Source organism: Siphateles boraxobius, unplaced genomic scaffold (assembly GCF_051911475.1).
Source record: "Siphateles boraxobius isolate OS27281-9 unplaced genomic scaffold, OSU_SipBor_1 130, whole genome shotgun sequence".
In the NCBI taxonomy this organism is placed as follows: Eukaryota; Metazoa; Chordata; class Actinopteri; order Cypriniformes; family Leuciscidae; genus Siphateles; species Siphateles boraxobius.
This window is the reverse complement of record NW_027508734.1, coordinates 5,027,721-5,055,386: the sequence shown is the minus strand read 5'-3', so window position 1 is coordinate 5,055,386 and position 27,666 is coordinate 5,027,721. Positions and strand designations below refer to the sequence as shown.

The window sequence follows — 27,666 nt, the reverse complement described above, 5'->3', positions numbered from 1 at the left end:
ATGTTTTTTCTAAACCTGTTGACTTTTGTCTTTTTAAGAATATGCATTTTATGAATATGCATGTAATGAAACATGGGATGTTAAACTCCCTAAAAACTGCTATTGATGACGGAGCAAGTCTGCTTATGATATGAGAGCTTCGCCACAGAGGGACGTTTTCAGTCGCCATCCTGAAAGAAACTCATACAGGTTTATAACAGCATGGGATGAAGTGAACTGTACGCCACTGTAAGTCTGATTCTCTGCGTATCTTTCCTTCTAAGGTGGTGGATGGACAGATCCAGAGATGGCTGACTTTGAGTTGCTTGTGATCATGAGCGCTACCGTAGAGCCGACCTCGGCCACATGCCAGGTGCGCACCTCTTACCTGCCCGACGAGATCCTGTGGGGCTACGAGTTCCCCCCAGTCGTCTCCCTCTCTCCATCCGGAAAGTATGTAGCAGATTTTGCCTTTTTTGACAAGGTTGCCAAGACCAAGACCCCGCCCGTTTTTAAACAAACCCCGCCTCCCAGCACACAGTCTCCGCAACATCAAGGCAGCGGCAGCGGAGACCATGACACGGAGAAGATGCGATTGGAGGAGAGCTACCGGGAGGAAAGGGGGCGGGAAAGGGGGCGTGTCCGAGACCAGCATAGCGTCCGCATTAGTAACGTCTAGAGAGAGAAAAGCAGCTTGGATGAATGACTGAGAAAGGGATCTGATGGAGATAAACTGCTTGAGTACTCGTTTGATTCAGCGTTAGCCAACTTTTTTTTTCTCAATGCCACTGAGCTTACCTGTTTTACTAGGTAGCGTGCCAGCACAGTTGGCTAGCGCTGAAATACACTGGCATGCAAGCATGAAATAGAGAAGAGAAAAGAGAGCGACTATGTTCGGAAGAGCACACTAGCATACTACTCTTGCTGTTTCTGCAGAAAACTGTGCACAGCATGACCGTTTTCTCTATGAATAGAACACAAATGACACAAATTTGATTCCTTTTCACGTAAATTATGATTACAGGGGCAGATTATCCATTTATAAAGACTTATTTTTGCACAGTTCCTTGCACAGTACTATGTAACCACGTAAAAACACCTTTACCATAGTACTTGATTTGTAAACGGATACATTTTGATGTTTGCATCACTTAATCAGCCTCATATGTGTGGCTTTTCTGATGATTCAGCAAATACGCTTGTACCACATGTTTGCTTTTTCTCACACTATTGGTTAGGTTTAGGGTAGGCGGTTGTAGGCCTACGTTATTCATATTTTACCGCACTCACCGGATGGTTCATTTGGTCATGCGCCACATCATGCGCCCCAGGAACGTTTTTCTAGCCTGGTGGGTGCGTCTCAATCAGCTCCCTAGTTCAGTAGTCAGGAACTGATCAGGGAGTCCCCTATACCCTTAATTAGGGCACTGTGTGAGGGAGCGGCCATTTGTAGTGGTGTCTGAAACCATAGTGGACGTTATCGAGTGCACTCATTCAATCCCATAATGCACCGCAACAACAAGTTTACAACGGATGTACGCTCAACGGCTAGAGAATACCAATAATGCACTGTGAGATTTGTGCGTCAAATCAATTCCCGATTCTGACCAGAAGATGGCGCTGCGCTGGTCCAGCATATTATCATACAGGTATAAATTCCTTTTTAATTGATTATTAAATAGTTTAATTAAGGTTTATACATAGTTTCCATGCCATAATTTAAGATAAATATTTTTATTACTGCTGGAGCTGCCAGTTTGCTAAGTTTTATATGATTATTAAACAGCAACCACAAACTATGCAAGAGCGGCAGCCCTTCTGGCACTCAGTGTCCGAATTCACTCACTCGTTTTCATTCACTCCGTCAAGTGGACTATATTAGTGGAGTAATGGAAGGAATAGTGAATGAGGGTATAGGTGGTGATTTCGAACACAGCTACTGTCCCAATGTGTAAGTTACTTAGGGTCCTATACTGTTTCACAAGCTCGGGAGCTTTAGGTAACTGATTGAGGGTATGCCGTTTACATGACAACGATGTACAAAAAACGGAAACGTTTTTCCTTTGTGTTTTTCACGTACAGACGACAACGTTGTCAAAACGTTCCCCGTTCACACGGATCTGAGAAAACGATTAATAAAGACGCTGTATTCTGCTGCCAGGCCAATAGATGGCGATGTCACTTTGTAAAGAAACACTACATTTCTATAGACATCACATGTGCATGATGTCACCGTTTTCACGAATTCACATTTTTGTAGTTTACACGGAGACGATTATATTATCATTTTCAAAAACGTGCAGTTTGAATCACGTTTTCGAAAGTTTGCGTTTTCAGGCCCCCAAAACACTATTGTCATGTAAATATCGGCGGAAACGAATGAAAAGTTTTCCGTTTTTAGTTAAAAACTGTTGTGTAAACGCACCCTAAGATGCACCCAGAACAGAACCAGAGCACGCTTGGATATGTATCCCACAATGCAGTTCACTTGAAATAATATGTGTTTGACTTCGAGTCGAACATGCCTTTTGATCTCAGAACTGTAGCGCAAGCATGATTTTTATCATTTTACCGAAAGCTGCTTGTAGTGTGAAGCTAGTCTCTATGCACCTTTTGAGGAACCTTATTTTTCAACCTTTTTTTTTTAGGACTGCCAGAAGTTATAGGCCTATAAAAATGCAATTAAAAAGGCAAAATAAAGCATGTTAATTGTTTTCAGCAATATCTCGCTGAATTAAATGCATAATGTGATGAGGTCATTTGACAACACTACTATTTGAAATGCTCATGACTGCAGAATGCACATCAATTAACATGCTACTTTTAAAAATAAGCATGCAGTGCATACAGTAGGCACATATCCTGGTGATCCTTTCCGAACATAGTCGCAGACATAAAATACTGTAAACTACTAAACTATTAGACCATGTGGAATCAAATGATGATTCAACATAGATCTGCTGCTTTATTCATGACAAAACAGCAACAAGCGCTCGGCGTACAGTGTGATGGAGCCGCTCACTGCGATGGACTTGTTCTCCACCTTGTGGCCAAGAGTAGCGATGCCACAGATTTGAGACACTTTGAGAAGAACAACTATTCTGTAAACACTGATGGACATTACCTGATTTTATAAACACGATCTATTTTTGCAGATGGAGTATGGATTACGATGGACTGGTGGGTTGCAAGACATGACTGAAAAAAATCTTAATATTTAAACCACTGTACTGTAGTTAATGATAGAGCGAAGGTACAACATTTAGAGTGAATAACTTGTGCGTGTCTTATTGAGAGACTGGAATCCATCTATGTGATTTTTATCTTGTGTCTAACAGTGCCAGAATAGAGCTATTTTGGGTAAAGATCTATTTTTTTTTCTCCCTATAGTTGATCTTTTGTCACTGGAATAAACGCAATGTTTTGTTAACAATACTAAAAGCACTTTAACTCGAGGAGGAGGGTTTATTTTTGATATTTTCTTTGGGTCCAACTTAACTGTACATGGTCTGTTTTATATGTGAAGAGAATGAAGAGGAGGGAAAGAATATATTTTGAAATATAGTAATGGATATAGTCAAAGTGCCTTTGAATTATGAATAATAATAATAATAATTATTATTAGTTAGTTTTTTGTTATTGTTTGTGATTTGAACAAATCCCTGACCTTATTGAACTTTCACACATAATCTGTCCTGCACTTTTCATGTTACATACATGAATGACTCTTCAAATCATGCAGATTATTGAGGTGAAGTCTAATTAGTTTTATGAAATTAGTTTTATAAGCTATGGGCGATTTAACCTTTTTTGATGATATAAACCACTTAGCAATGCCCTGTTAAAACACTTAAAACACATTATTATTATTATTATTATTATTATTATAATATCAGATGGCTTAGGTTGTTGATAAAGAATGACTTTGGTTGATCTTAAGCACATTTTGCCTGTCTTTAACTGTGGCTGTGAGGAAACATCTGTTTCATGAATTTCCATTTGTTTAGTCACTTTCAGAACTGGACTTTTCACTTTAACTGCTAATGATCTCAAATGACTGTTTTTAATAAATGAGAAGTTTTGAAGCAGTTGCGCGGTGGTTTTCTCTGTGTGCTTAATGGACAGTGTTAAATCACTTTCGCAACACCTTTGCTCTTGTGAGGTGAGTACTACGGTAAAAACACGCCGTGTATTCCCTAAAATTCATCATGAAAATGAAAAATTAAAGTGTGATGCAGATGCGTCTGCGGTGAAGTCGCTTTACATTTACTTTTAATGGCATAACTGCGAACAATCACATGAACACACAGAGAATCCAAACACTTAAGATTGTTACTCAAAATTTGTTGATGTTTTTGCTGTCATGTCAGTGTTTATTTAATTATGTGCGCTGTTTATGGAATGCAAATCCAGTTTAAAGACTTATTAAACAGTTATGCTGATTAGATTATTTTGTATTATAATATCTTAGTCAATGTAATAGATAGTTAGATAGATAGATAAAGATAGATAGATAGATAGATAGATAAAGATAGATAAGATAGATAGATAGATAGATAGATAGAAAAAGATAGATAAGATATATATATATATATATATATATATATAGATAGATAGATAGATAGATAGATAGATAGATAGATAGATAGATAGATAGATAGATAGATAGATAGATATAACACATTGTGATATATTAATTATAGAGTTTCCGTATGACGTCACGTTTGCATCATGGGACAGAAATGAGACTGAACTCCTGTCACTGGTTCATATTCAAATGACAGGAAGATGTAATTCACTTGTGAGTGGAAACTCACATCTATTTCTCATCCTGTTCAAGACATTTACTACGGCAGAGCTTGCGGGTAAGATATTATCATTCTCTCGTCATGTGATCAATTTATTGCATTCATACATTTGACATGTAATATTTGAAATGTGAGTGTGTGCATACTCGATTTCATTTTAGTTCATAATTGTGCATTCTGTGCACAGCTGTTTCTGAACAATGTCTGATTTAACACAAGTAACATGCACTACACTATAAAGTGTTATAAAGTGTTTAAAGTTTAAAGTGTTCCCTGGTTGAGCAGGTTTAGCTGTTTGTGGTGTAGTCTATCTATCTGCATAATTTTGTGTAATGCATAAACAGTTTCATGACTACGAAGAGAGCAAATTTCAGATGTCATACAGAATCTATAATATCTGCTTGTGGAGTAAATTGAGTTGGCGAGACTTAAACTATGAAACTCCATGTGAGTGTGTGTGTGTGTGTGTGTGTGTGTGTTGGTGGAGGTGACCTTTTCTGCTGTCTGTTAGTCATTGTGAAGAAAACAGTGAAAAAACACTGAAAAACCTCAGGAGATTCAGATTTTCCACCAGAACTGGCAAAAATTACTTATACGCTCTGCTAACTGTATAAGTTACCCCCCCCCCCCCCCCCCCCACACACACACACATACTGTACAATAATCGCTCATTTTCTATTGTCTATATTTTCTATTTTGTAGTGCTTTACAGAAGTATTCTCAGGCTATAGTGGATATGAGAAATTGAAAAAGAATTATATATTTTTATTTTTTATTTTTGGTTTGATGCTCTGTAAAACTTGTTTTGCTCTGCTGACATTAACTTCTCTGTCTCTTTCCTGTTTCCGCCCTGCAGGTGCTCAACAGGAAGTCTGGTGTCTTATTTTCAGTCTTCAAAGTCGAGATGACAGCTATGAAACTCTTTCTGCTGTGTATTTTTGGCTTCAGTTTAGGTACGAATCTACTTTATGATGGATTTCCCTGCTCAAAATATAATCTAAAGATTCCCTCACAGTTTCTTGTTCAGATTAATTTCTCACTAAACACCCCTTGTGTTGTTTCCAAACTCACATGACATTCTTTCGTCTTGATGGACCATTTCCAGACTTTCTTTAGCATGTTTTATTCACTCAAAAGTTTGGGGTCATTAAGTTTTTAAAGTCCCCCTGTAATTAATACTTTTATCCCTTAAAACTCATCTTTGATCACCAAAATGACATATTTAAAAGTTTTTTTCCTTGAAAAAAATTTCTTCATGTCTTAAAATAGCTTAAATGTAACTCATGAATGTAATTACATTTAGTATACGCGGTTCTATGAATATGCAAACGAGCCCCGCCTCCACTCACTCACACAGCTCAGAGATCCACTCGTTGACGATCGCACGTTGATCTGATTGGTTACAAGGTAGTTTGTTACGTCAGAAACACCAGCGATTTCAAAATGTGTTTTTGAGAAAATACTCAGCAATGGTGTTGAATCATGAATTTGTTTAAGAATAAGTCTTAAAGCATATTAAAAACCCTACATAGACATATAAACAACATTAAAAACTTTAAATACTTGAATTCAGCAAGGACTAATTAAATTGATCAAAAGTGACAGTAGAAATATTTATAATGTTACAAAAGATTTATATTTTAAATAAATTATGTTTCTTAAAACTTTCAATTCACCAAAAAAAAAAAAAAAAAATGTATCATGGTTTCCAAAAAAAATTAAGCAGCGAGCGCAACTGTTTTCATCATTGATAATAACCAAAAATGTTTCTTGAGCATCAAATCATCATATTATTATCATTTCTGAAGGATCATGTGACACTGAAGACGGGAGTAATGATGCTGAAAATTCAGCTTTGATCAAAGGAATATATTACAGTTTACTATATTATTTGATCATGTAAAGGCTGTGAACATAAGAGACATCCTTCAAAAGTTTTAAATGTCAAGTTCTGCACTTTTAAACTGCTTTCTGATTGGCTGATGCAATGCACCACTTAAAGAGATGCAGCTGTAAGCGAATTACTGCAGCAAAGCCACAAACCAGGAGTTTATTTGAGCAGAACAGTTTCACAGACGTGTTGTTCAAATGCTGTTAATCATAAAAAGTGCTTATTTTCTCGACATTGGTTTTGACACATTGGTTAGACACACATTGGTTAGACACACATTGGTTAGACACAAATTTCAGTTTCTCTACATCCATGATTCACTATATGATTGTAGGACGATACTAAACTTCAGAATACTGAACGGATATGTAATAGATGATTCAGACTTAAATTGTGTTTCATTCTTCAGATTTTGCAGCTAAATGCCAAGAGAATCATTATGGATTGAAAGGAAAATCGATCCGTCTGAGCATCAGTCCTAGAAACCAGTCACAAGTCGTATGGCGACGATTCAACAGGAAAGAGTTGCTTGCAAACTCAGGAGGAGTTCCACCTGCTTTGTGGGAAAAAATAAGTTTAAACTTATCAGATTTGTCTTTGACCGTACACAACCTTCAGGAAAATGACAATGGACTATACGAGGCCCTTACGAAGTGGGAGGATAAAACTCTGGCTGCATTCGATCTTACAGTGGAGAGTAAGATCCGTCAATCCATCCATCTTTATTTACATACATGATGTAGTAGTCAACATTTGAAGTGGATCAAAAAAGTTAATCAAAGTTGTCCTAAGACAAGAATGGGTATTGTTCAAAATTCATGTATAACTTTGATGAAAGGTTTTGATCCACTTCAAGTGTAGACTCCTGTATATATACAGTACAGCTCAGATGTTTCTCTAACTCATCTGTGGTCTTTTCCCAGACACTCTTTCAGGGCCTGAAATGAAAGTGAGTGCCCATGATGTAAATTCGTCTTCTGGAGTGTGTCGGGCCGCGGTGAACTGCTCCGTGGATGGCAGCTGGGCCTCGTATGACTGCGACCAGAGCGTGTGTGTGGAGACACAGGCGTCTCTATCCTCCATCAACATCAGCGTCACTGTTCTGGACCGCAGCTTCTGGTGCCACGTCAACAATCACGTCAGCAAGAATCATTCTCAGGCTTCCGACATTAGGTGTAAGTTTACTTAATACTCATTTAATACTAATAACTAACCCTCACCTTTTGGATTTCACACTACATTTGTAAACCCAGAGTTAATGTTCTTATTTGCATATGTCTGTACAGCATGCAACGGGTGTGTCTTTTAATAGCTGTCACATGTGTGAAAACGTGGTCATGTAAATCCCCTCTGGTTTCTAATGAAGGAACGCGGAGGAGTGTTAATAACTGTTTCCTTCAGATTCTGAAATTAAACAAAGTTTCCATGGCTTTACAAAGTGCATGAATATTTAATAAGGTAAACATGGAGGCGGTTGATTGGCTAACTGTTGGCATTATGTTTGGCACCACAAACTACTTGATTGTTTATAGCGTCACAAATATGTGTATATGTGTCCCAATAACTATCTTATCACCCAAGTGCCAAATGTGAACAGGCATTAAAGTATTGCTAATGTTCATGAATTCATTATGATTCAACATGAATTCATCATATGATTGTAATCCGACGTTGTCATTATCATGCGACCTACCAGCGTCAGTTGTGTCGCTTCACTGCCATTCATAAAACCTGTCCTGTGGCCTTATGGGATGGTGACGTATCCATCGTATGCACACCTCAGAATCTCACCAGAAGTAGTAGGTCATCCGAGGCCTAATCTTGTATGAGTTTGATGAGGACTGTGAATTCAGATATACTACTTGTGTCAAATACTGTTTTTCGCCTACTATAATGTAGGGAAGTATGTGATTTCAGATACAGCCCTTATTTCAGGATTCTAAAATAAAATAAGATAAAATATGTAAGGGTTAATGTACATCCAGCCGGTTGTTATCTCAGAATAAACCCTGACTGGGTGATCAGGATCAGGTCTAGCATCAGCCTGAAGGCGGTTTATTCTGAGAGAACAACCAGCTGGATGTACATTATCCCGCTTATTACACGGCTACTTTCTTTGACCGCAAAGCTTCCGCGGAGAGAGCAGTTGCTAGCGCGGCAAGTTCAAACTAGACGGACATTTAAGAGACATAATACACAGCACTTCATCCAGTGAATCCATTGTTCAAAACAATCGTCGCGAAATGGCAGCAGCTGTGTTATCTGAATCAAGTATTCCACAGAGCCGTGTAAATAATATAATATAATCCTAGTGTAAATGGTGGTTCCCTTTCGAGGGAACTCGCGATGCGTCAACGACGCTTTGGGAACGCTCCCAGCGTGAATGCGTCTGAAGCATCTATGTCAACTAGTCCAATGGAAGGAATGAATGTCACGGGCGGGTGACGTCATGACCAGGAAGTGATAAAAGAGCATCCGGTGCAAACCGGCATTAGCTTCTGTTGCCTCAGCAAGCGATCTGTGTCAAACTGTCTGTTATATTTACTGTTGTCTGTCTGATATATATATTTATGGAAACTAAACAATTGCACAAACTCTGTGTTCTCCCTGCTCGCGCTACTTAACGAGTAGGGACACACACGAGCTTTGTGTGATGTGTTTGGGAGTAGAGCATGCGGTATCAGCCTCCGAGGGGGCTGATTGCCAACATTGTGAGAAGCTTTCGCTTCGCATGCTCCGCTCCCGCCTGTCACTTTTCGAGGAAAGTGGCCGGGCTCGCAATTCTCAGGGTGACAGGTCCCGCGTCTGCCGAGGCAGCGCGGAGAATGCATTCCTGTGGATCGCGAATAGGATCTCTTTACGGGGTTGGAGACGGGTCCGCGGATCTTATCTCCTCCCTTTCCACGAGGGATCCAGTGCTCTCTCGCCGGTCTCGGAAGCCCGCGCTGCGGTCTCTTCCGCCCGGGGAGAGAGAGAAATCAATGCTTCAGTGCTCTACCTCCGAGGAGGTAGATGTGCTGGGCATTGAAAGTGACACAATCATGGGGGAAGTGAATTTGCCATCTCTTTCCCCAGCGTATGAGAAATATATATAGCCTATATATATATATATATATATATATATATATATATGATAGTTTATATATTATATATAAAATAAAGTGAATATATATAAAAAATATATATAAAAAATAATAAGCTGGTGGAAGTGTTTACTAAGGCTGTAGATAAATTAAATATTTATGACCAGCAGAAATAAGGGGGCACTCGTCCTAAAAATAAAATAAATTAAACGAGTTTCCTTCCCTCTATTTTTCCACCTCCATCACGGGGCCTTCCATTTTTCCCGATCTGCACAGCGAGCTGTCTAGATCATGGAAAAAGCCTTACTCCTCTTGTCTTTTAGCCCCCACATTCATGTATATTCAGATATTTGGGGGTTAAGAGGGTATGGCTATGGGGCAATACCCCGGGTAGAACAGACGCTTGCGAGCTATCTGTCTCCCGGTTCAGTATCGTACCTGAAGGCGTCGGCTTCTCTCACTAAACCATTAAAGAAAACTATTTTTAATCTAGTGGGAAAAGCATATATGGCAGTGGGTCTAGCATGGGCCTGCTTGCACACCATAGAAGTGCTACAAGCATATCAGGCTGACCTGCTGCGGTATTTGGACAGAAGTGAGGGAGTTTGGCCCGATGGGGTTTGAGAACTCCGTCGGGCCACAGATTTATCTCTCAGGGATGGCAGCCCTTGTGGTCACTGAGAGACACCTCTGGCTCAATTTGATGGGAATCATAGAGAAAGATACAAGATAATCTCTCCCTCGCTATGTCCAACCCCCTGGGGCTGCTGGGCGTGAGCAGCTCCAGCCGTCTAGTTTCTCATACACAACACAGCAGCCAAAGCCTTCAAAGCAGAAGCCGGATCCGAGGACCGTTCTTCACGCTGAGAAGGCTGCGGCTCAAAAGAAAAGGTCTGGCGCCACCGGCGTCAGACCGGTGAGGGCAGCCCCAACCGGGGTGGAATGGTGTACACCTCATTATACGGTGCCCTTTCCATCTCGGTGCCCTCAGGGGACCGTTCTGCCAACCCCGCCACCCTTGGTGCTTCGGGGCGCAGCGGTCTCCAGCGAGCTTCTGGCGCAGCGTCAACTCGACATTGCGTCGGAATGCGCCCTCTGAGGGGGGTTCGAAAACAGTCAGTTCGGGTGGTTCCTGCCAGTATGCTTCAGGTCCCCGAACTGGCTGTCTTTATTACACCAGAGGCCAGCCTCGAGGGGCTGGTTCCCTTGGTAGATTTTCTGGCAGCGCGGAAGCTACTGCCAAATATATCTCTATGGGTCCTGCAGTTAGTAGTAAGAGGCAGATTTGGTTCTCGTCCTCCAGGCTACAACGGGGTGTTGCTCACGTTAGTGCATTCCGAGCAGGCTCTGGTAATGGAGCAAGAGGTAAAGGCCCTGTTAGCAAAGAAAGCTATAGAGCAGGTGTACTCACCCGACATTGCGTCGGGTCTTTACAGTCGTTATCTCATTGTTCCAAAAAAGGATGGAGAGCTGCGTCACATACTAGATCTTCGTCTGTTGGAGTGTTTGGTGCTGGAACTCAAGTCCAAAATGCTGACACTCAAGCAGATCGTGACTCAAATCAGATCCGAGGACTGGTTTGTCACGATAGATCTAAAAGACGCATACTTCCATATCTCCATCCTCCCTCAGCACAGGAGGTTCCTGAGGTTTTCTTTGGGGCAAAGAACACCAGTATCAGGCACTTCCTTTCGGTCTAGCTCTATCACCCCGCACATTCACGAAGCGTGTAGACGCAGCTCTGGCCCCGCCAGGCTGCAGTGCATATGCATTCTGAATTGCATAGATGACTGGCTGATTCTAGCGGAATCAGAACAGTTAGCGGTTCGGCACCGAGGTGTCGTTCTCGCTCCTATGCAGATGTTGGGGTTGAGGCTCAATGCCAAGAAGAGTGTGCTTTCTCCAGTACAGAGAACCACTTTCCTTGGTGTGGTATGGGATTCAGTGACGATGCGGGCCACTCTGTCGCCCGTTCGTGTAGCTGCTATCCTAACAGCCACAAAAGAGCTGAGGCTAGGCCAGTCACGCACTGTAAAACAGTTAGAGAGACTGTTGGGTCTTGTGACAGCAGCGTCCAACGGGATAACTTTTGGCCTGCTGTACATGAGACCTTTACAGTGGTGGCTCAGGACCACTGTTTCTCCCCGAGGGGAAACCCACTTCGTATCAGAATCAGAATCAGAATCAGAATCAGAAAGAGCTTTATTGCCAAGTGTGCTTGCACACACAAGGAATTTGTTTTGGTACTGAGGCTTCCAGTGGACATATACAAATACAACATGAAACATAATACTACAAATTATAAGAATAAAAAATAAAAATATAAATATATGAGAATAAAACTATCACAGTTGGGTTTAGTCAGAATAGACATTTTCAGATTTACAGATTATGAACCTATTTACAGTGTTTTGAATATTATAAATAAATAAATCTACATATAAGTATCACCTGAGTTGTGGGATATTGCACTAAACAGTGGGAGTATTGCACTTACAGGCATATGCCTTGGGAGGAGTGTTAACTGTTCAGGAGGGAAATGGCCTGTGGGAAGAAACTGTTCCTGTGCCGAGATGTTCTTGTGGCCAGTGATCTGAGTCTCCGTCTTGACGGTAACAGTTCGAACAGGTGGTGTCCAGGGTGAGTGGAGTCTGTGATGATTTTACCTGCTCTCTTCCTCACTCTGGAAGAGTACAGGTCCTGGAGGTTTGGCAGGGGGGCACCAATAATCCTCTCCGCAGTCCGGACTGTCCGTTGTAGTCTCCTGATGTCTGATTTGGTAGCTGAACCAAACCAGACAGTGATGGAAGCGCACAAGACAGACTCAATGACGGCTGAGTAGAACTGAATCAGCAGATCCTGTGGCAGGTTGAACTTCCTCAGCTGGCGAAGGAAGTACAGTCTCTGCTGGGCCTTTTTCACAGTGGAGTCAATGTGATTGTCCCACTTCAGGTCCTGAGAGATGATAGTGCCCAGGAACCTGAATGACTCCACTGCTTCCACAGTGCTGTTCATGATGGTGAGTGGGGGGAGTGCTGGGCTGTTCCTCCTGAAGTCCACGATCATCTCCACTGTTTTGAGCGTGTTCAGCTCAAGGTTGTTATAACTGCACCAGGCAGCCAGCTGTTCAACCTCCAGTCTGTAAGCAGACTCGTCACCGTTTCGGATGAGACCGATGACAGTGGTGTCGTCTGCAAATTTCAGGAGCTTGACAGTGGGGTCTTTAGAAGTGCAGTCATTAGTGTACAGGGAGAAGAGCAGTGGGGAGAGAACGCACCCTTGGGGAGCACCAGTGCTGATTGTGAGTGTCTTGGATGTGTGTTTCCCCAGTCTCACTCGCTGCTGCCGGTCCGTCAGGAAGCTGGTGATCCACTGACAGATCGAGGATGGTATGGAGAGCTGGGTCAGTTTGGCTGTGAGAAGACCAGGCATGATGGTATTGAAGGCCGAACTGAAGTCCACAAAGAGGATCCTTGCATAAGTCCCTGGTCTGTCGAGATGTTGCAGGATATAATGCAGTCCCATGTTGACTGCATCATCCACAGACCTGTTTGCTCTGTAAGCAAACTGAAAGGGATCCAGCAGGGGTCCAGTGATGTCCTTCAGGTGGGCCAGCACCAGTCTTTCAAACGACTTCATGACCACAGACGTGAGAGCGACAGGTCTGTAGTCATTAAGTCCAGTGATTTTGGGTTTTTTGGGGACAGGAATGATAGTGGAGCGTTTGAAGCAGCAGGGAACTTCACACTGCTCCAATGATCTGTTGAAGATCTGTGTGAAGACCGGGGCCAGTTGGTCAGCGCAGGCTTTTAAACAAGCAGATGAGATGCCGTCTGGGCCTGAGGCTTTCCTAGTCTTCTGTTTTTTGAAGACTCGGCTCACGTCCTCCACACAGACCTTAAGCTCAGGTTGGATGGCAGGAGGGGGGAGTGATAATTGGAGAACAGGAGGTGATGCTGAATGTGTGAAGTGCAGATCAGACCGGGTGTGTGGTGTGAATGAGGGCTTTTCAAACCGGCAGTAAAATGAATTTAAATCGTCAGCCAGGTGTTGATTGTCCACAGATCGAGGGGATGGTGACTTGTAGTTGGTAATGTTCCTCAGGCCATTCCAGACTGATGATGGGTCGTTGGATGAAAACTGGTTTTTCAGTTTATCAGAGTAGTTCCTTTTAGCAACTCTGATCTCCTTTGTCAATCTGTTTCTGGCCTGGTTGTACAAGATTTTATCCCCACTTCTGTAAGCATCCTCTTTGGCATGACGAAGGTGTTTGAGTTTCCCAGTAAACCATGGTTTATCATTAGTGAATGATAAGAATGTCCTGGTAGGAATGCATGTATCCTCACAGAAACTTATATATGATGTTACAGTATCTGTGAGCTCATCCAGATCATTGGTAGCAGCTTCAAAAACAGTCCAATCAGTGCAATCAAAGCAGGCCTGTAGATTCTGCTCTGCTTCATTAGTCCATCGTATGATCAAGATCACGCGGCGGTGTCTCCGCACCTTGGTTATATGGAGGAAACACTGGTTCTTAACCCAGGGTCCGGTGTTGGGAGCTCTTTGCCATCGAGTTGTGATCTCGACAGATGCTTCCCTCACCGGCTGGGGAGCGGTATTGGAAGGCCGCTCAGCTCAGGGCTTGTGGAGGAGTCATCATCTCTCTTGGCACATGAATTGCCTAGAGATGATGGTCGTCTTCAATGCGTTGAGACATCTCCTCCCAGACCTGAGGGGCCATCATGTGTTGTTCTGGAACAGTGACTGTTAGGCCTTAGGGCAGCAGCGTCCAATGTGATACCCTTTGACCTGCTGTACGTGAGACCTTTACAGAGGTGGCTCAGGACCAGAGGGTTCTCCCTGAGGGGAAACCCACTCCTTACGATCAAGATCACGCGGCAGTATCCCCGCGCCTTGGTTATATGGAGGAAACTCTGGTTCTTGACCCACAGACAACACGTTGGTGGCCTCTTATTTTGGTCCCTCAAGAAATTACGCTGTCTGAGGGCAGTGTATATTCCGGGGGGGGCCAGAATATTGGAGCAGACACCCTGTCGAGGCAGGGGCTGAGGCCAGGGGACTCCACCCCGAGGCGGTGGAGCAAATATGGGAGTTTTACGGCCAGGCAGAAGTGGATTTGTTCTCGTCTCAGCATACGACGCACTGTCCACTCTGGTTATCCCTCACTCAACCAGTCCCCTCGGGGCTGGATGCTATGGTGCAGACGTGGCCGAGGCTACGTCTGTACGCATTTCCCTCCGTTGCTCTGCTCCCAGGAGTTCTGGAGTGAATCCGCCAGGATGGAATAAGCCTATTTAGTAGCACCACCCTGGCCGAGCTGAATTTGGTTTGCGGACCTAATTTTTCTCCTCGACGGACCTCCCTTGGAGGTCCCGATCAGGAGAGACCTTCTGTCTCAGGCAGGGGATGCAATATTGCACCCCCGACAGGGGATTTGGGAACTGTGGGTTTGGCCTCTGAGGGGGCCCAACTCATAGAGAGTGGTCTCTCAACCGAGGTTGTTTAGACCATTCTAAGCTCCAGAGCTCCCGCTACGAGGAAACTATATTCACTATTTCGAGAGTTTTTCACTTCTTGGTGTTACCAGCGTCAGTGGGATCCGGTTAACTGTTCAGTAAACACAGTATTCGAGTTTCTGCAAGAACGCTTTGTATCAGGTCTATGTCCTTCCACGCTTAAGGTATAATATGTGTGGCGGCCATTGCGGCTTTCCACGCCCTGGTGGGTAGTACATTTTTGGGTCGCGACCCCCTGATCACTCGTTTCCTTCGTGGCACTTTGAGGCTGAGGCATGCAACTTGCACTAAGGTGCTGGCTTGGGACCTTGCAATAGTTCTAGAAGGCCTATCTGGGGCTCCCTTCGAGCCCTTAGATTTGGTCTCAGAGAAGTTCCTTTCTTTTAAGACTATTTTCTGCTAGCTATTTCGTCCCTATAAGAGTCAGACCTTCAGGCCCTTTCGGTCCCCACCTGCCTTGAGTGCACCGGGATGGCCAAGGCAATCTTACCCGAAACATGGATATGTTCCAAAGGTGCCTACCATTATTCCGAGGCCTATTGTGCTGCAGGTTTCTGTCCTCCCCCATTTTTCGGACCAGGAAAAGCTGAACCTCTTGTGCCAGTGCGAGCACTGGACACTTATGTTCATCGGACTTCTCTGTCGAGAAAATCCAACCTATTGAGCATATAGATAGTCGAGACTATTCTTCTTGCTTGTGAGTCTTCTGGCCAACCATTTGGTGGTCAGGGCTCATTCCACTAGGAGTATGGCTTCTAAGCGTATTATCTGGAGTTCTCTCCAAGACGTTTGTGATGCGGCGGGCTGGTCCTCACCGCTCACATTCATGAGGTTTTACAGCTTGGACCTGGATGCTGCCCCAGGATCCCAGGTGCTTGGTGCAGTGTGACAACAGGCTGACACTCAGGCATTTGAAAGTCTGGCGTTTTGGGTATTCTCGTTCCCAAAGCGTCGTTGACGCATCGCGAGTTCCCTCGAAAGGGAACGTCTCAGGTTACGACTGTAACCATAGTTCCCTGAGAAAGGGAACGAGACGATGCGTCACCCTGCCATACTTCCTGCATCCCTGTGATCGGCTTGCTTCGGCAATTTTTGAAGCTAATGCCGGTTTGCACCGGATGCTCTTTTATCACTTCCTGGTCATGACGTCACCCGCCCGTGACATTCATTCCTTCCATTGGACTAGTTGACATAGATGCTTCAGACGCATTCACGCTGGGAGCGTTCCCAAAGCGTCGTTGACGCATCGTCTCGTTCCCTTTCTCAGGGAACTATGGTTACAGTCGTAACCTGAGACGTTTTGTTGTTGTTTCTCAGTCTCCAATGTGTGTTTTTATAAAATGTTAATATTTCCATTTATCTTCAGGCCTTCAAATTAAATAATTGTATTTTTTTTTATTTTACATTTAAAGTAAAAAAAGCAAATATAAAATGAGAGTATAAAATAACAAAATAATAATAAGGCAGCAGCTATTTGCAAACTAAGTGCAAATAGCAATAGATAATATTTACTCTATGTAAAATAGCAGTATTTTCTTTGTAAGTTTAGATAAGTGTGAATAGTTAGATTGAATGTATACTTATAATTACACTTATGTATACCTCAGTGTTGTTGTACATTAAACGTACTTATATATATATACTGTATATAAAATAATTAAATAGATGCTGCCTTATTGTAACATTAAAGCCCTCTCTACACCTGCCATTAACCGATAAACACTTTATTATTAAACACTTTATTTCCAATTTTAGAATATTTTCTTGAAATAAATGCTTTTCTAATCTGAAATGTAATGGGAGCAAACAGAGTTCAGCAAAAGATGGATTTGAACACGGGTCAATCAGCTTTCAGTCACGCACCTCACCGCTACACTATTGCTACTGTTGACCATCCAGTGTCTTCTGTAATCTAGTGTGGCCCAATCAGACGTCAGTGGGCGGAGTCAGTGTAAATAGCCTCTGTGCCAATAAGCCAGCTTTTCACACTTAGTGTAAATAGACACTCCATACTTGTATAAATAGCTGTTTTGGTGTTGTTTCTCTTTCTAAAATGTTACTTAATGTTAATTAATATTTCTAGGCCATGAAAAACTGCAAAGTGATTTGCGTTCTCCACCAGACCTCATCTCTTGGCTCACCGTCACCGCTGGCGTCATTGTTGCGTTGGGATTGTTTATGGGTTTGATTGTAGTATTTTTCAAGAAAAGAAAGTCTTCAAAAGTTCATCCGCAGGTATCAGTCAAATTCTCTCTCGGAAATGCAATTATTTCTAGTGACCGTCCTTATGTTTGTTTTTTAAAACTGTTCTTTCTCTGTATCAGTCCAGTCATGCTGTGACGGGCCGCGGCATGAATACAGTGATTGAACAGCATCATGAAACGATCTACAGCACAGTGGAAAAGCCAGGCGCATCCCAGAATCCTCCAGCAAACAACACTGAAGCAACCATCTATGACACTCCATCACGACATGTATGTTATGTTTTGCTGAATCATAACTGTATAGTGAGATTTGACCTTTTACAGTTTTTTTTTATACCTGATATTAGGAGTTTAGATGCAGTGAAACTCAGTTTGACCGGTTTATTTGTTGGCTTGTGTCTTCCTCAGCCCAGGGCCTGTCAAGTAAACAGTGTGACGCTAATGATAGAGGATCAGGAGCAACAGCAATCTGGACACGACAGAACTGTTAAAGTAAGAGCTACAGTACACAAGGCAGAAGAACCCGATTCAGAACAAATAAACACTGTATACTGCAAACTAGGAGAGATATGACACGTACAGATATTGTACACGTCAGAGACGCCACCGCAATGGAGACTTAAACCACAGAAAAAGAAAAAACTGTACATTTTGTGTGTTTTTAATACTGAATAGATAAGTTGGGTCAGTTAGGCATTATATGGGCATATGATGGATGCTTACTGCATACTGTGCAATATACACTGTATGCTGCCTGCTAGTTTTATTTAAATAGTTTGTGAAACAGTATGCATTACACTCTTAAAATTAAAGGTTCCAAAAGGGGTTGTTTTGTAGCAATGCAATTCATAGTTTCCAGTCACATGACGCAGACCTGGAGGGCAAAACATCCAGAATACGAACGCAATGTGTTAAATGGTTACATATTTTCTTTAAAATGGTTTTCTTTGGATACAGTATATGCTCAATCAGAAACTGTGTTGTGTTTATATTCTGGGTTTATATTCCGTTCTTAAAAGAACCATCTTTTCTTAGTGTGAGGAATATTATACAAATCTAAAGAACCTTTTTTGATTTAAAGAACCTTTTGTGGAATGGAAAGATTCCATAGATTTTAAAGGATCTTTATGAAACCAATAAAGGTTTGGGTGGTGATGGCACAGTGGATAAGACACATGCCTTTGGTGTGAGAAACCCGGGTTCGAATCCACTGTGAGACGCCAATGTGTCCCTGAGCAAGACACTTAACCCCTAGTTGCTCCAGAGGCGTGCGACCTGTGAAATATATAGCAATTGTAAGTCGCTTTGGATAAAAGTGTCAGCTAAATGAATAAAATGTAAATGTAAAGAGCCAATAAAGAACCGTTATTTTTAAGAGTGTGTGCAGTGATTAATTATACATTTAAAACAGTCCTATATGGTTGTCCACTGACATCATTGTGTAGCATGTTTAATACAGCAAGTTTTTTTGCATTGTTTATTCCATTTTGTGTAAAAATGTCATAATGTTTGAAAATTTGATCAAATGATGAATCAAGGAACACACGTTAATATCTCGTTCATTCATCACACTGGGAATGAAAAGTTAAGCTGATTGTAGGATACCTTATCTTGTGCAAATCTTTGGCAAATGCAGACAGAATTACATACTGTCCACAGTGTACATACTGCATAAATATTGGTAGTATGATGAAGAGAGTCATGGAGTCCGCTGTGTAACACATTCTCTCAAATGCTTAAAGTTTAATATTTCTTTGGTGCTCCGGTTTGAATGAATCTCATTTGCTCATTACAGTATGTGAGTCTAAAACTTTTTTATTACAAATGGAGATGGAATATTGTAATGTAATGTAATACTAAACGGTTTTATTTTTGTAAAATAAAGGCAATAGCTGAGTAATGTTTTTGTTTATTTGTTATTTATTGGCTGCACTCGTTTAATTTAAGGAAGATATAAAAACTGACAATCAGTTTGAAAAAAAAAAGCTCTAGAATCACTGTTTTTATGTTTTTAGCTGAATGAGGGCATATGATTAATGATTTCCGCATATAAACGATGTGGTTTTCAGAGGTAGCACACACAGGAAGTTCACATTTATTTTTGGAGAATGAAATAAGATACTCAAATCTTTTTTCAAAGATTTTTTGAAATTTTATTCAAAAAATGCCATAGGGGAATTTCAGAGATATATAAATATTTAAAATATATAATTTTTAAATATAAAAGTAATAATTAATTTATAATTAATTAATTAATAATTAAAAAAGTACTTTAGTTTGTCTTACAGATTATCTTTAAGTTATTTATCTTTATTTCACTAAGTGAATGATGGTGTTCTTAAATTCGGTTTTAAAACAGAATTCAGAGCAAATAATGTTTGGTTTTACGTTCATTGAGAGTTCTGATTATGATTAATCTATAGACAAAAAATAATAAATGTGTCTTATAAACACAGTCACAGCATCATAAAAACTAATGTTAAAAAGTCAAGGACTAAAGCAAACACTGATCACTGTAATGGTGACATTAAAGTCCACACTGAAGCGAGCTCCGCAGAAGACTTCCCTACAGTCAAAGCAGCGTTACATCACGAAAGTGTGGACTCGTAGGAAGACCGCGAGTGTTTAAGGTGCCATTTGGGACAGGGCTTTTGTCGACCGGAGACCAAGTTTGGTTTGAAGATGAAAAATGTTCAATGTTCTCTCATTATTCCTGATTTCTAACACACACTCACAGTGTTCAGCTGGTCTCATGGCTATCAGAGCTGCTCTCTGGACAAAAGAGACACATTAAAACACCAGGTGTAAACGGCTATGTGTCTTGTGATCCGATCGACCAAAACGTATCTCAATACCAGCTGTAAACAAGGCCTAGGCTGCTGGAAGAGGTGTCGGTGAGGCTCATCCTGCGGTCTGAGTGGGTCATAACGACCCAGTATTGCGTTCAAATGTACTGTAAAAAGGCACCTGTGAGGTTAATATAACCCACAGTCTTTATCAGAAAGATAGAGGTGTATCCCCGGTGTAAAATAGTCCCTACATCACATCCCACACCACACACACCATTGCAGTTAGATTCACTTCAAAAGTGATATATTACTTTATTTAGTTCTTACAACTTGCGTGGAACCACGTAACACGCTTCTTTGAATAAATCCAACATTCTGTGTTTGAGTGCAACGCATAATAAAAAAAGGCTTTAATGTCATACACAAGCACACACATATATTCTGAATAAATTGTATTGACTAGTCTGTGAAACTATTGATTGGTTCAGTTACACAGCATTAATAATTGTCTTTCATTATATTGATCACACACTAGTTTTTGCATTTACTTGGTTAGAAATAGTTTGGTTTAAGTTGACTCAGTTGTTGATGATGGTTCCACTATGGGGCTCGTGCGTTAGCAAGTTAAACAGCACATTTTAATCGTAGAAATTAATTGTAATTTAAAAAAAATAAAATGCAATTTTTGACAGCCATAAGTAAAATATAATGATTTTAATGAAATACCATCATGCCAGCAATGTTTAAAAAGCATTTATAAAACGCTATTACAACAAATTTGTAAGAAATGAAATCTAAACTACAATGAAAAGTATTGACATTAAGTTTGCTGTTTATTCTTCAAAATCACAATTCAATTCCATTGCAAGCTCAACTTGTGAACATTTGTTATGCAGGTCAGACACAAACCACTTAAAACTATTTTATTAACACATATAATTGACGAACAATGCAGTGCAGGGATGAATGCAAGAGTAACACACTAAAACAAGAAAAGCAAGAAAAAAGACACTAAAACACAAGTACAAAGCAAAAACTATCACACAATGAAACCAGATTGTGTCTATCTGGTGACATCTAGTGGACAACGAGAGGATAGATTAATACATAATTCATGATAGATATACAGGACTAAACTCCAGAAATAGCCTGTAGAATATTTACAAATGTTTTCCTATTTTTTTTTCTTATAGTATTCATTATTCTGCAAGATACATAATACTATAGTAATAACAGTAATGTTATGAATGTTCGATGAATGCATATGGTTCTGTATCAGCAGTTAGAAGCGTTACAGTTATTTCTGTAGACTTTATATTTTTACAGGCCACTAACAGGGAAAACTGGCCTTAATTGACTTTGCCAGTCTCAACATTTCAAAACACATTATAATGAGAGATTTTTTTTAACTAGTTTTACTGACTTTGGAAAAAATAAAGTTGTTAATTGTGTGCTGTTGTGCTTGACCTAAACTGACATTTTAAAATGTCATGATTGGGCATATTTGCTGATTATGATTACTAAATTAAACTATATGTTTAATAATAAAGGTAATATGTCCAATGCACCAACTTTTGATACATATTTGAATCCCAACACTGAGTTTTGTCTTTCATTTGAGCATTTGATTTGTCATATGACTAGATCCAGTAACAGCACCTGAAATCATACAAATACGGGTATAAAATAGGATTTTTTTGTAATTGCATGAAATTTGTGATATATTGTGATATTTTGCGCTGTTTTTAGCTTACCTCGTGCACTTTAATCTGTTTGGATGTTCAGTTTGGAGTAAACAGTGTCAGAACACTCACCGGTCTTTCCTACAGATGACAAGAGTTGAGTCTTCACTATGTAAATGACATCACTGTTTACAACAATTATTTATGTATGCATTTATATCACTGCATGATGTCACAACATACAAGCAGAACCGCAGCAGGTCCGTTGTGGTCATACCTTCTTTCTTTTTCTTCTCCATCTCCTTCAATGATTTCAGGTCAATCTCAGAATAGGTCACATCAGAAGGTCCATTCTCTGTGTCTGCATCTGAACAAAGATTGAGTGAGATTGAGTCTTTTTCTGGTTTTACTCTTTCAGTTATTGAGTTCTTATTTTGTTATCCATGATGGAAAATAAAATTAAACCAAATTTTGATAAACCACCCTTTTACTGTTTAACTCTATCTATCTATCTATCTATCTATCTATCTATCTATCTATCTATCTATCTATCTATCTATCTATCTATCTATCTATCTATCTATCTATCTATCTATCTATCTATCTATCTATCTATCTATCTATCTATCTATCTATCTATCTATCTATTGCAGTTATAGATATTGTGTGTATGCCTACTCTTCTTCTGTTCTTCTATTGTGATGTTGTGCTGCTGATGTCCAGTCGAGGGAGCCGGAGATCCTCCACCTGCTCAAACACAGAGAAACTTTAGCACTGATTCCTAAAGACCAGCTTTTCAAAATGCAAAATGTCTTTCCTGCCCTCAGTTTCCGACAGGTATTTACATAAAATTATCTTTAAACCGCTTCCATTGATGGTGAAGTTTGTCTGTATGTTTTTTGAGGAGTTGAGAGGAACCTTTGTTGTGTTTGCAGCGCCACAGCAGGACCAGTAAGACAATGAGCAGAAACAAGACGCTCAATCCTGCGGCCACTCCAATGACCAGAGCACGAGATCCTGATGGTCCCGGATAAAAGATCAGTTAGTCAAATTAATCAAGTCAGTTAAGGCAAATCATCTGCAATTTGATTATTAACTTAAATCATTTAATTATTAAAATAGCTGTTGTTGAAGTTACTTACCAGCAGAGTTAAATAGGCTAGCTACATATTATATCCATCAAATAACTAGTGGAGCACATTTTATTAAACATTAATTCAATCTATTCCGAGTCTCATTTACAGTTAAATTACTCACTGCTTGTTTTATTTTTTAACATGTTGGTTACAGTTTCTTATTTGCGGAGGTTTTTTACTCATGATGTGAAGCTTATGTGAACACACTCACCTGAAAGCGTCAGTGTAACTTCATCACTGGTGTGTGTGTGTCGTGATCCTCGCATCTCTCTTCCACTACAGCTGTAATGACCTGTGTGAGATTCACTAACTGAACTGATTCTGTATTCCTGTGATTGATTGACATGAATCTCTGAATCATCTTTATTCCAGCTGTAGGTCCAGCTAGTGACGTCTGTCTCCTGTATGTCACATGTGAGAGTGACCGTCTCTCCTCTGAACACTCGTCCGTCAGGCTGAACACGCAACACAGCTCTGGGTCTCTCTGTGAGAAATGAACTGTGTTTCATTTAACTGACAGAACATGATACTGTTGATGAATGACATTAATCTGAACATTTTTACTTTTATTAAATCAGATTGCTATGTAAAAAAACAGCATGTATACCTCTTACTGTTAGCATGACTCTATGACCTTGTGTTGTGGAGTTCTTTTCTCTTTGTACAGCACACGCGTACTCTCCTCCATCAGAGACTCTCACATCTCTCAGTGTCTCTGTCTCATCACCAGATTTTAACATCTGGTAGTTTTTGTACCAGAGAATCCTCCGTCTAGTTGAGCGTCTCACGTCACAGCTGAGAGTAACTGTGTCTCCAGTGAACACTGAACTCTGGGGCTTCACAGTTACTCTGGGTTTGTCTGTAAATATTTAATAATCTTCTAATATACAGTCTTCAGCCATCATCTATCACTGTTTATGACTTCTATTATTTACTTAACGCGTCTTAATTTAACCTCACCCTTCAGCTCATTATGAGGAATGTAATTGTATGTCTGTTTTATGTTCTAACATGAGAGATCTCATAAATATGTATAAAGATACAGATCCTGATAGACATTGCTTGTAAAATCGGATGCTTACTGTAACTCACAGTCCAGTCTATCTAAGATGCAGCATCTAGAAATGTTTACTAATACAGTTCTTTTTTAGTTGCAGTTTATTAATTGTTCATGTATCATTTGAGCAATATCCTTTCTATCAGTGATGATCACTCACCCGACACACTCAGAGTCACTTCATCACTCCAGTCAGAGCAGTCTGCATCTAATGATCCTCTGCAGCCAAAACACCTGCACTTCTGTCTGATCTCTACAGTGATCTTGAACTCTTTCTCTTTAGATGTGTGCTCTCTACCATCTCCACACATCCATCTGTATGTCCATCCTTCTCTCTGTAAGTCACATGTGAGAGTGACAGTCTCTCCTCTGAGTATCTGTGATGGTTCAGGCTGAACAGTCAGAACAGGTTTAGGTCTCTCTGTAATTGAAGAAACAGAGGTTATGATATACAGTAGCATCCAAATGTAGCGGTTGTTCCTCTGCGTTGTGTTATTTTGGATGTTTTGAATAAAAAGGATTTTCCACACAAAGCTGGTCGTGCTAAAGATGAATTTAATCACAATACATGTGTGCTAAAACACATAAACAGACAGGCACTGTTAACCGCAGCTCTTTTGCCTGCTCTCCTCAAGTGACATTGCATGAAAGAGGACGAACCTCCGATTGCACTGCTGTTTGAACCTCCCTCCTACGTATGACGTCAGCCGACGTGCATACTGTGACAATTACCGTTAGTAAGAGCACACAAACGGCTTTCAAAATAAAATGCCCCAAAACAAATAATAAAATCAAATTAAAACAATAAAAGGGTTTATAATCTGGTGTAACAACATATCCCTGCTACACAAAGAAGCCACTGAATCAACTCGATCTGTCCTAAACTCTAGGTCACTGCTCAAGCAAAGATTCACTGTTAAATATTTTAGTGTGAAATTACAGTTTAATAGTTTACAGGTTAATAATTAGTAATTTCACAGTAGGACTTCTCTTGCATCTGCGCTCTCAGAAGTTTCATGAAATATATACAGTACTTTACTGGCTATTGTAGGCAAGTTTTTACAATTGTACAGTAAAAAAACTTGGTTTTACTGTGAGTTTACACTATTATTTATTTATTGCTTTCAAATACTGTAAACCAACAACATCATACTGAATTTCTACAGTACATCACCCAGCATATATATATATTTTAATACTTGTTGCTTTCATCTGTGCTGCTGAACTCATTTTTGGTAAACTTTTACAGTTTGTGGTGTTGGTTTATTTTTTGATGTTGGTTTATATTGTGTGTGTGTGTGTGTGTTTGTTTGTGTGTGTGTGTGTGTGTGTGTGTGTGTTTGTTGAGTGTCACCATTGTTGTGTTTTGTATGTTAAGTATTAGTTGCAACATTAGATCATGCTTATAAGCCAAAAGTTGTTGCAAGATGATATCACATCTTTTAAAGATGTAGTTTAGCAGTTGTCTCACTATAAAGATCCATCCACAAACGGGTATGAATTTTAACTATGAAAAGTTATTAGTAAATATTCATATTCATGCTAAGAATAGTTTGAATATCTTAAAATCAGCCATAATAAGATAATACATCTTAATAGAATCACAATCTGAAGGAAATGGAATTATGCTGACTTCAAAACAATTACAGTGGTGAACAACTATTTCTTATAGCAGCATTGTTAAAGACAACTTTATAATGTGAATTCACAGTAAAACAAGGGCACTAAATTGCTGTGATGTTTGCATCATTCTGCATTTGTAAGAAAATGATCCAGCAGGCACTGAGTTCACAGTAAATTTCTGACAACAGTTATTTAATACTTTGATTGTGTAAATTTAATCATGTAAATCCTGGCAATTACCATTGACTTTACAGTGTAAGATAATGGTCACTTTTTGGGCTAAAATACAATCTGAGTAAGATCCTGATATCAGTCAGTGATGATCACTCACCCGACACACTCAGAGTCACTTCATCACTCCAGTCAGAGCAGTCTGCATCTAATGATCCTCTGCAGCCAAAACACCTGCACTTCTGTCTGTTCTCTACAGTGATCTTGAACTCTTTCTCTTTAGAGTCGTGCTGTGGATCATCTCCACACTTCCATCTGTATGTCCATCCTTCCCCCTGTAAGTCACATGTGAGAGTGACAGTCTCTCCTCTGAGTATCTGTGATGGTTCAGGCTGAACAGTCAGAACAGGTTTAGGTCTCTCTGTAACTGATACAGAAGTTGTGATAAAACACAAATAAACCAAGGTAAGTGAATAAAATTGAAAAGAAGAGTGAAAATGGCAGTGTGTGCATTTCTTGTCTATGTAATTGTACAATACAATTAAAATATCAATACTATTCCTCTTGAAACAGCATGCCCTGCTCGCTGAGAACAATAAACACACTTTATTTACAACCACCTTCTTTTCTTCTGTGCAAATAAAAGCCATTCTTATCATGTCATCACTTCTCAGTATTTCTGCGGTGAAGAGGATCAGACTCACGTGTTAATGTCAGTGTAACAGCGTCACTGATCTCTGACTTCTGTCCATCATTTCTTCTCTCTCCTCTACAGGTGACGCTGCTGCTTCTCTGAGATGCACCAGTTTTAAAGCTGAATTCTCTGTCAGAGCTGAAGGGCCGAGATGATCCGTTTATAAACCAGCTGTATGTCCAGTCTTCTTCAGTTCCTGGTAATTCACATACAGTGACGGTTTCATGTTTGTCGGGCTCTGTCTTCACTACAACCTTTGGTCTCTCTATAACATCACACAAAACATTCAGATGTTTAAACATTAATTATACAAGACATTTATTTCATACACAGCTCAGATGTATCATTAAGGACACAATAAATGACACAAACTCTCGACACGCTGCTAGGCTTTCTGTTCCACTGTGTTATTGTATAAGATTTGAAGAAAATATAAATCTATATATCACCTAGATTTTGATCAGGGCGGATGTTTGAAATCAGCACTAAAAAGCAAAAAGAGACAACCACCCAAACACGCACGCACACACGCACGCACGCACACACACACACACACACACACACACACACACACACACACACACACACACACACACACACACACACACACACACACACACACACACACACACACACACACACACAAGGTGGGGGTGTGATAAATTAAAACATGAAGAAAACTTTTTTAAAATAGAAAAAACAGAAAGAGTGACAATGTTGATTTGATGCAAGAGATCTCTATACTTTCACATCTATATAAGGCAGTCAATAATAACTTGAGATATTGAACATGAAAGAGGAAGTGTGAAGAGATCATCTTCATGGCTATGAATATCTATGTGATGCTGTCATGATACACCCACAAAGTGAAGAGAGCTCAAGCCATTGGACTGCGAATCTTATTTTGCGTGCCATCAGTGCATCATATGGGAAGTGACATCATTGGACATTAATGTCAGTCAGCACATCACAAAAAGACTAAGATGCACTAAAGATCTACTATGCTGATCTA

At 40.3% G+C, this 27,666-nt stretch overlaps 3 protein-coding genes across 3 annotated transcripts in view; 2 read left to right on the top strand and 1 right to left on the bottom strand.

Annotated features, from left to right (window-relative positions):
- The window catches only part of kcnj10a (potassium inwardly rectifying channel subfamily J member 10a), a 29,087-nt gene extending 25,020 nt beyond the window's left edge, over window positions 1-4,067 (top strand). The window contains exon 6 of the mRNA XM_077227582.1: window positions 264-4,067. Within this exon, the coding sequence (XP_077083697.1) occupies window positions 264-658 (395 nt within the window). The 3' untranslated portion in view covers window positions 659-4,067. The remainder of the gene's footprint in view (window positions 1-263) is intronic.
- A 681-nt stretch (window positions 4,068-4,748) lies between these two features.
- Window positions 4,749-19,402, top strand: LOC143736810 (uncharacterized). Its single transcript, XM_077227512.1, has 7 exons — window positions 4,749-4,844; window positions 5,644-5,740; window positions 7,088-7,375; window positions 7,602-7,853; window positions 17,382-17,533; window positions 17,623-17,772; window positions 17,911-19,402. The coding sequence occupies exons 2-7, from the start codon at window positions 5,692-5,694 to the stop codon at window positions 18,073-18,075; spliced, it is 1,056 nt and encodes a 351-aa protein (XP_077083627.1). The 5' UTR covers window positions 4,749-4,844; window positions 5,644-5,691; the 3' UTR covers window positions 18,076-19,402.
- Window positions 19,403-21,105: 1,703 nt separating this feature from the next.
- Window positions 21,106-26,610, bottom strand: LOC143736440 (B-cell receptor CD22). Its single transcript, XM_077227138.1, has 11 exons — window positions 26,517-26,610; window positions 26,121-26,387; window positions 24,827-24,885; window positions 24,327-24,741; window positions 23,717-23,968; window positions 23,321-23,593; window positions 22,892-22,990; window positions 22,652-22,720; window positions 22,251-22,340; window positions 22,046-22,114; window positions 21,106-21,950 (listed from the first exon to the last, which is right to left on the bottom strand). The coding sequence occupies exons 1-10, from the start codon at window positions 26,608-26,610 to the stop codon at window positions 22,056-22,058; spliced, it is 1,677 nt and encodes a 558-aa protein (XP_077083253.1). The 3' UTR covers window positions 21,106-21,950; window positions 22,046-22,055.
- Between the last annotated feature and the right edge of the window lie 1,056 nt (window positions 26,611-27,666).

Excerpts from the sequence above, each read along its gene's own strand:
- LOC143736810 (XM_077227512.1), top strand. The coding sequence starts at position 5,692 with ATGACAGCTATGAAACTCTTTCTGCTGTGTATTTTTGGCTTCAGTTTA. Across the intron at positions 17,534-17,622 it reads CTTCAAAAGTTCATCCGCAG|TCCAGTCATGCTGTGACGGG; the intron begins GTATCAGTCAAA and ends TCTCTGTATCAG. Across the intron at positions 17,773-17,910 it reads ATGACACTCCATCACGACAT|CCCAGGGCCTGTCAAGTAAA; the intron begins GTATGTTATGTT and ends TGTCTTCCTCAG.
- LOC143736440 (XM_077227138.1), bottom strand. The coding sequence starts at position 26,610 with ATGGCTTTTATTTGCACAGAAGAAAAGAAGGTGGTTGTAAATAAAGTG. Across the intron at positions 23,594-23,716 it reads AGTCATGCTAACAGTAAGAG|AGAGACCCAGAGCTGTGTTG; the intron begins GTATACATGCTG and ends CATTTCTCACAG. Across the intron at positions 22,991-23,320 it reads AGTTACACTGACGCTTTCAG|GATCTCGTGCTCTGGTCATT; the intron begins GTGAGTGTGTTC and ends CGGGACCATCAG.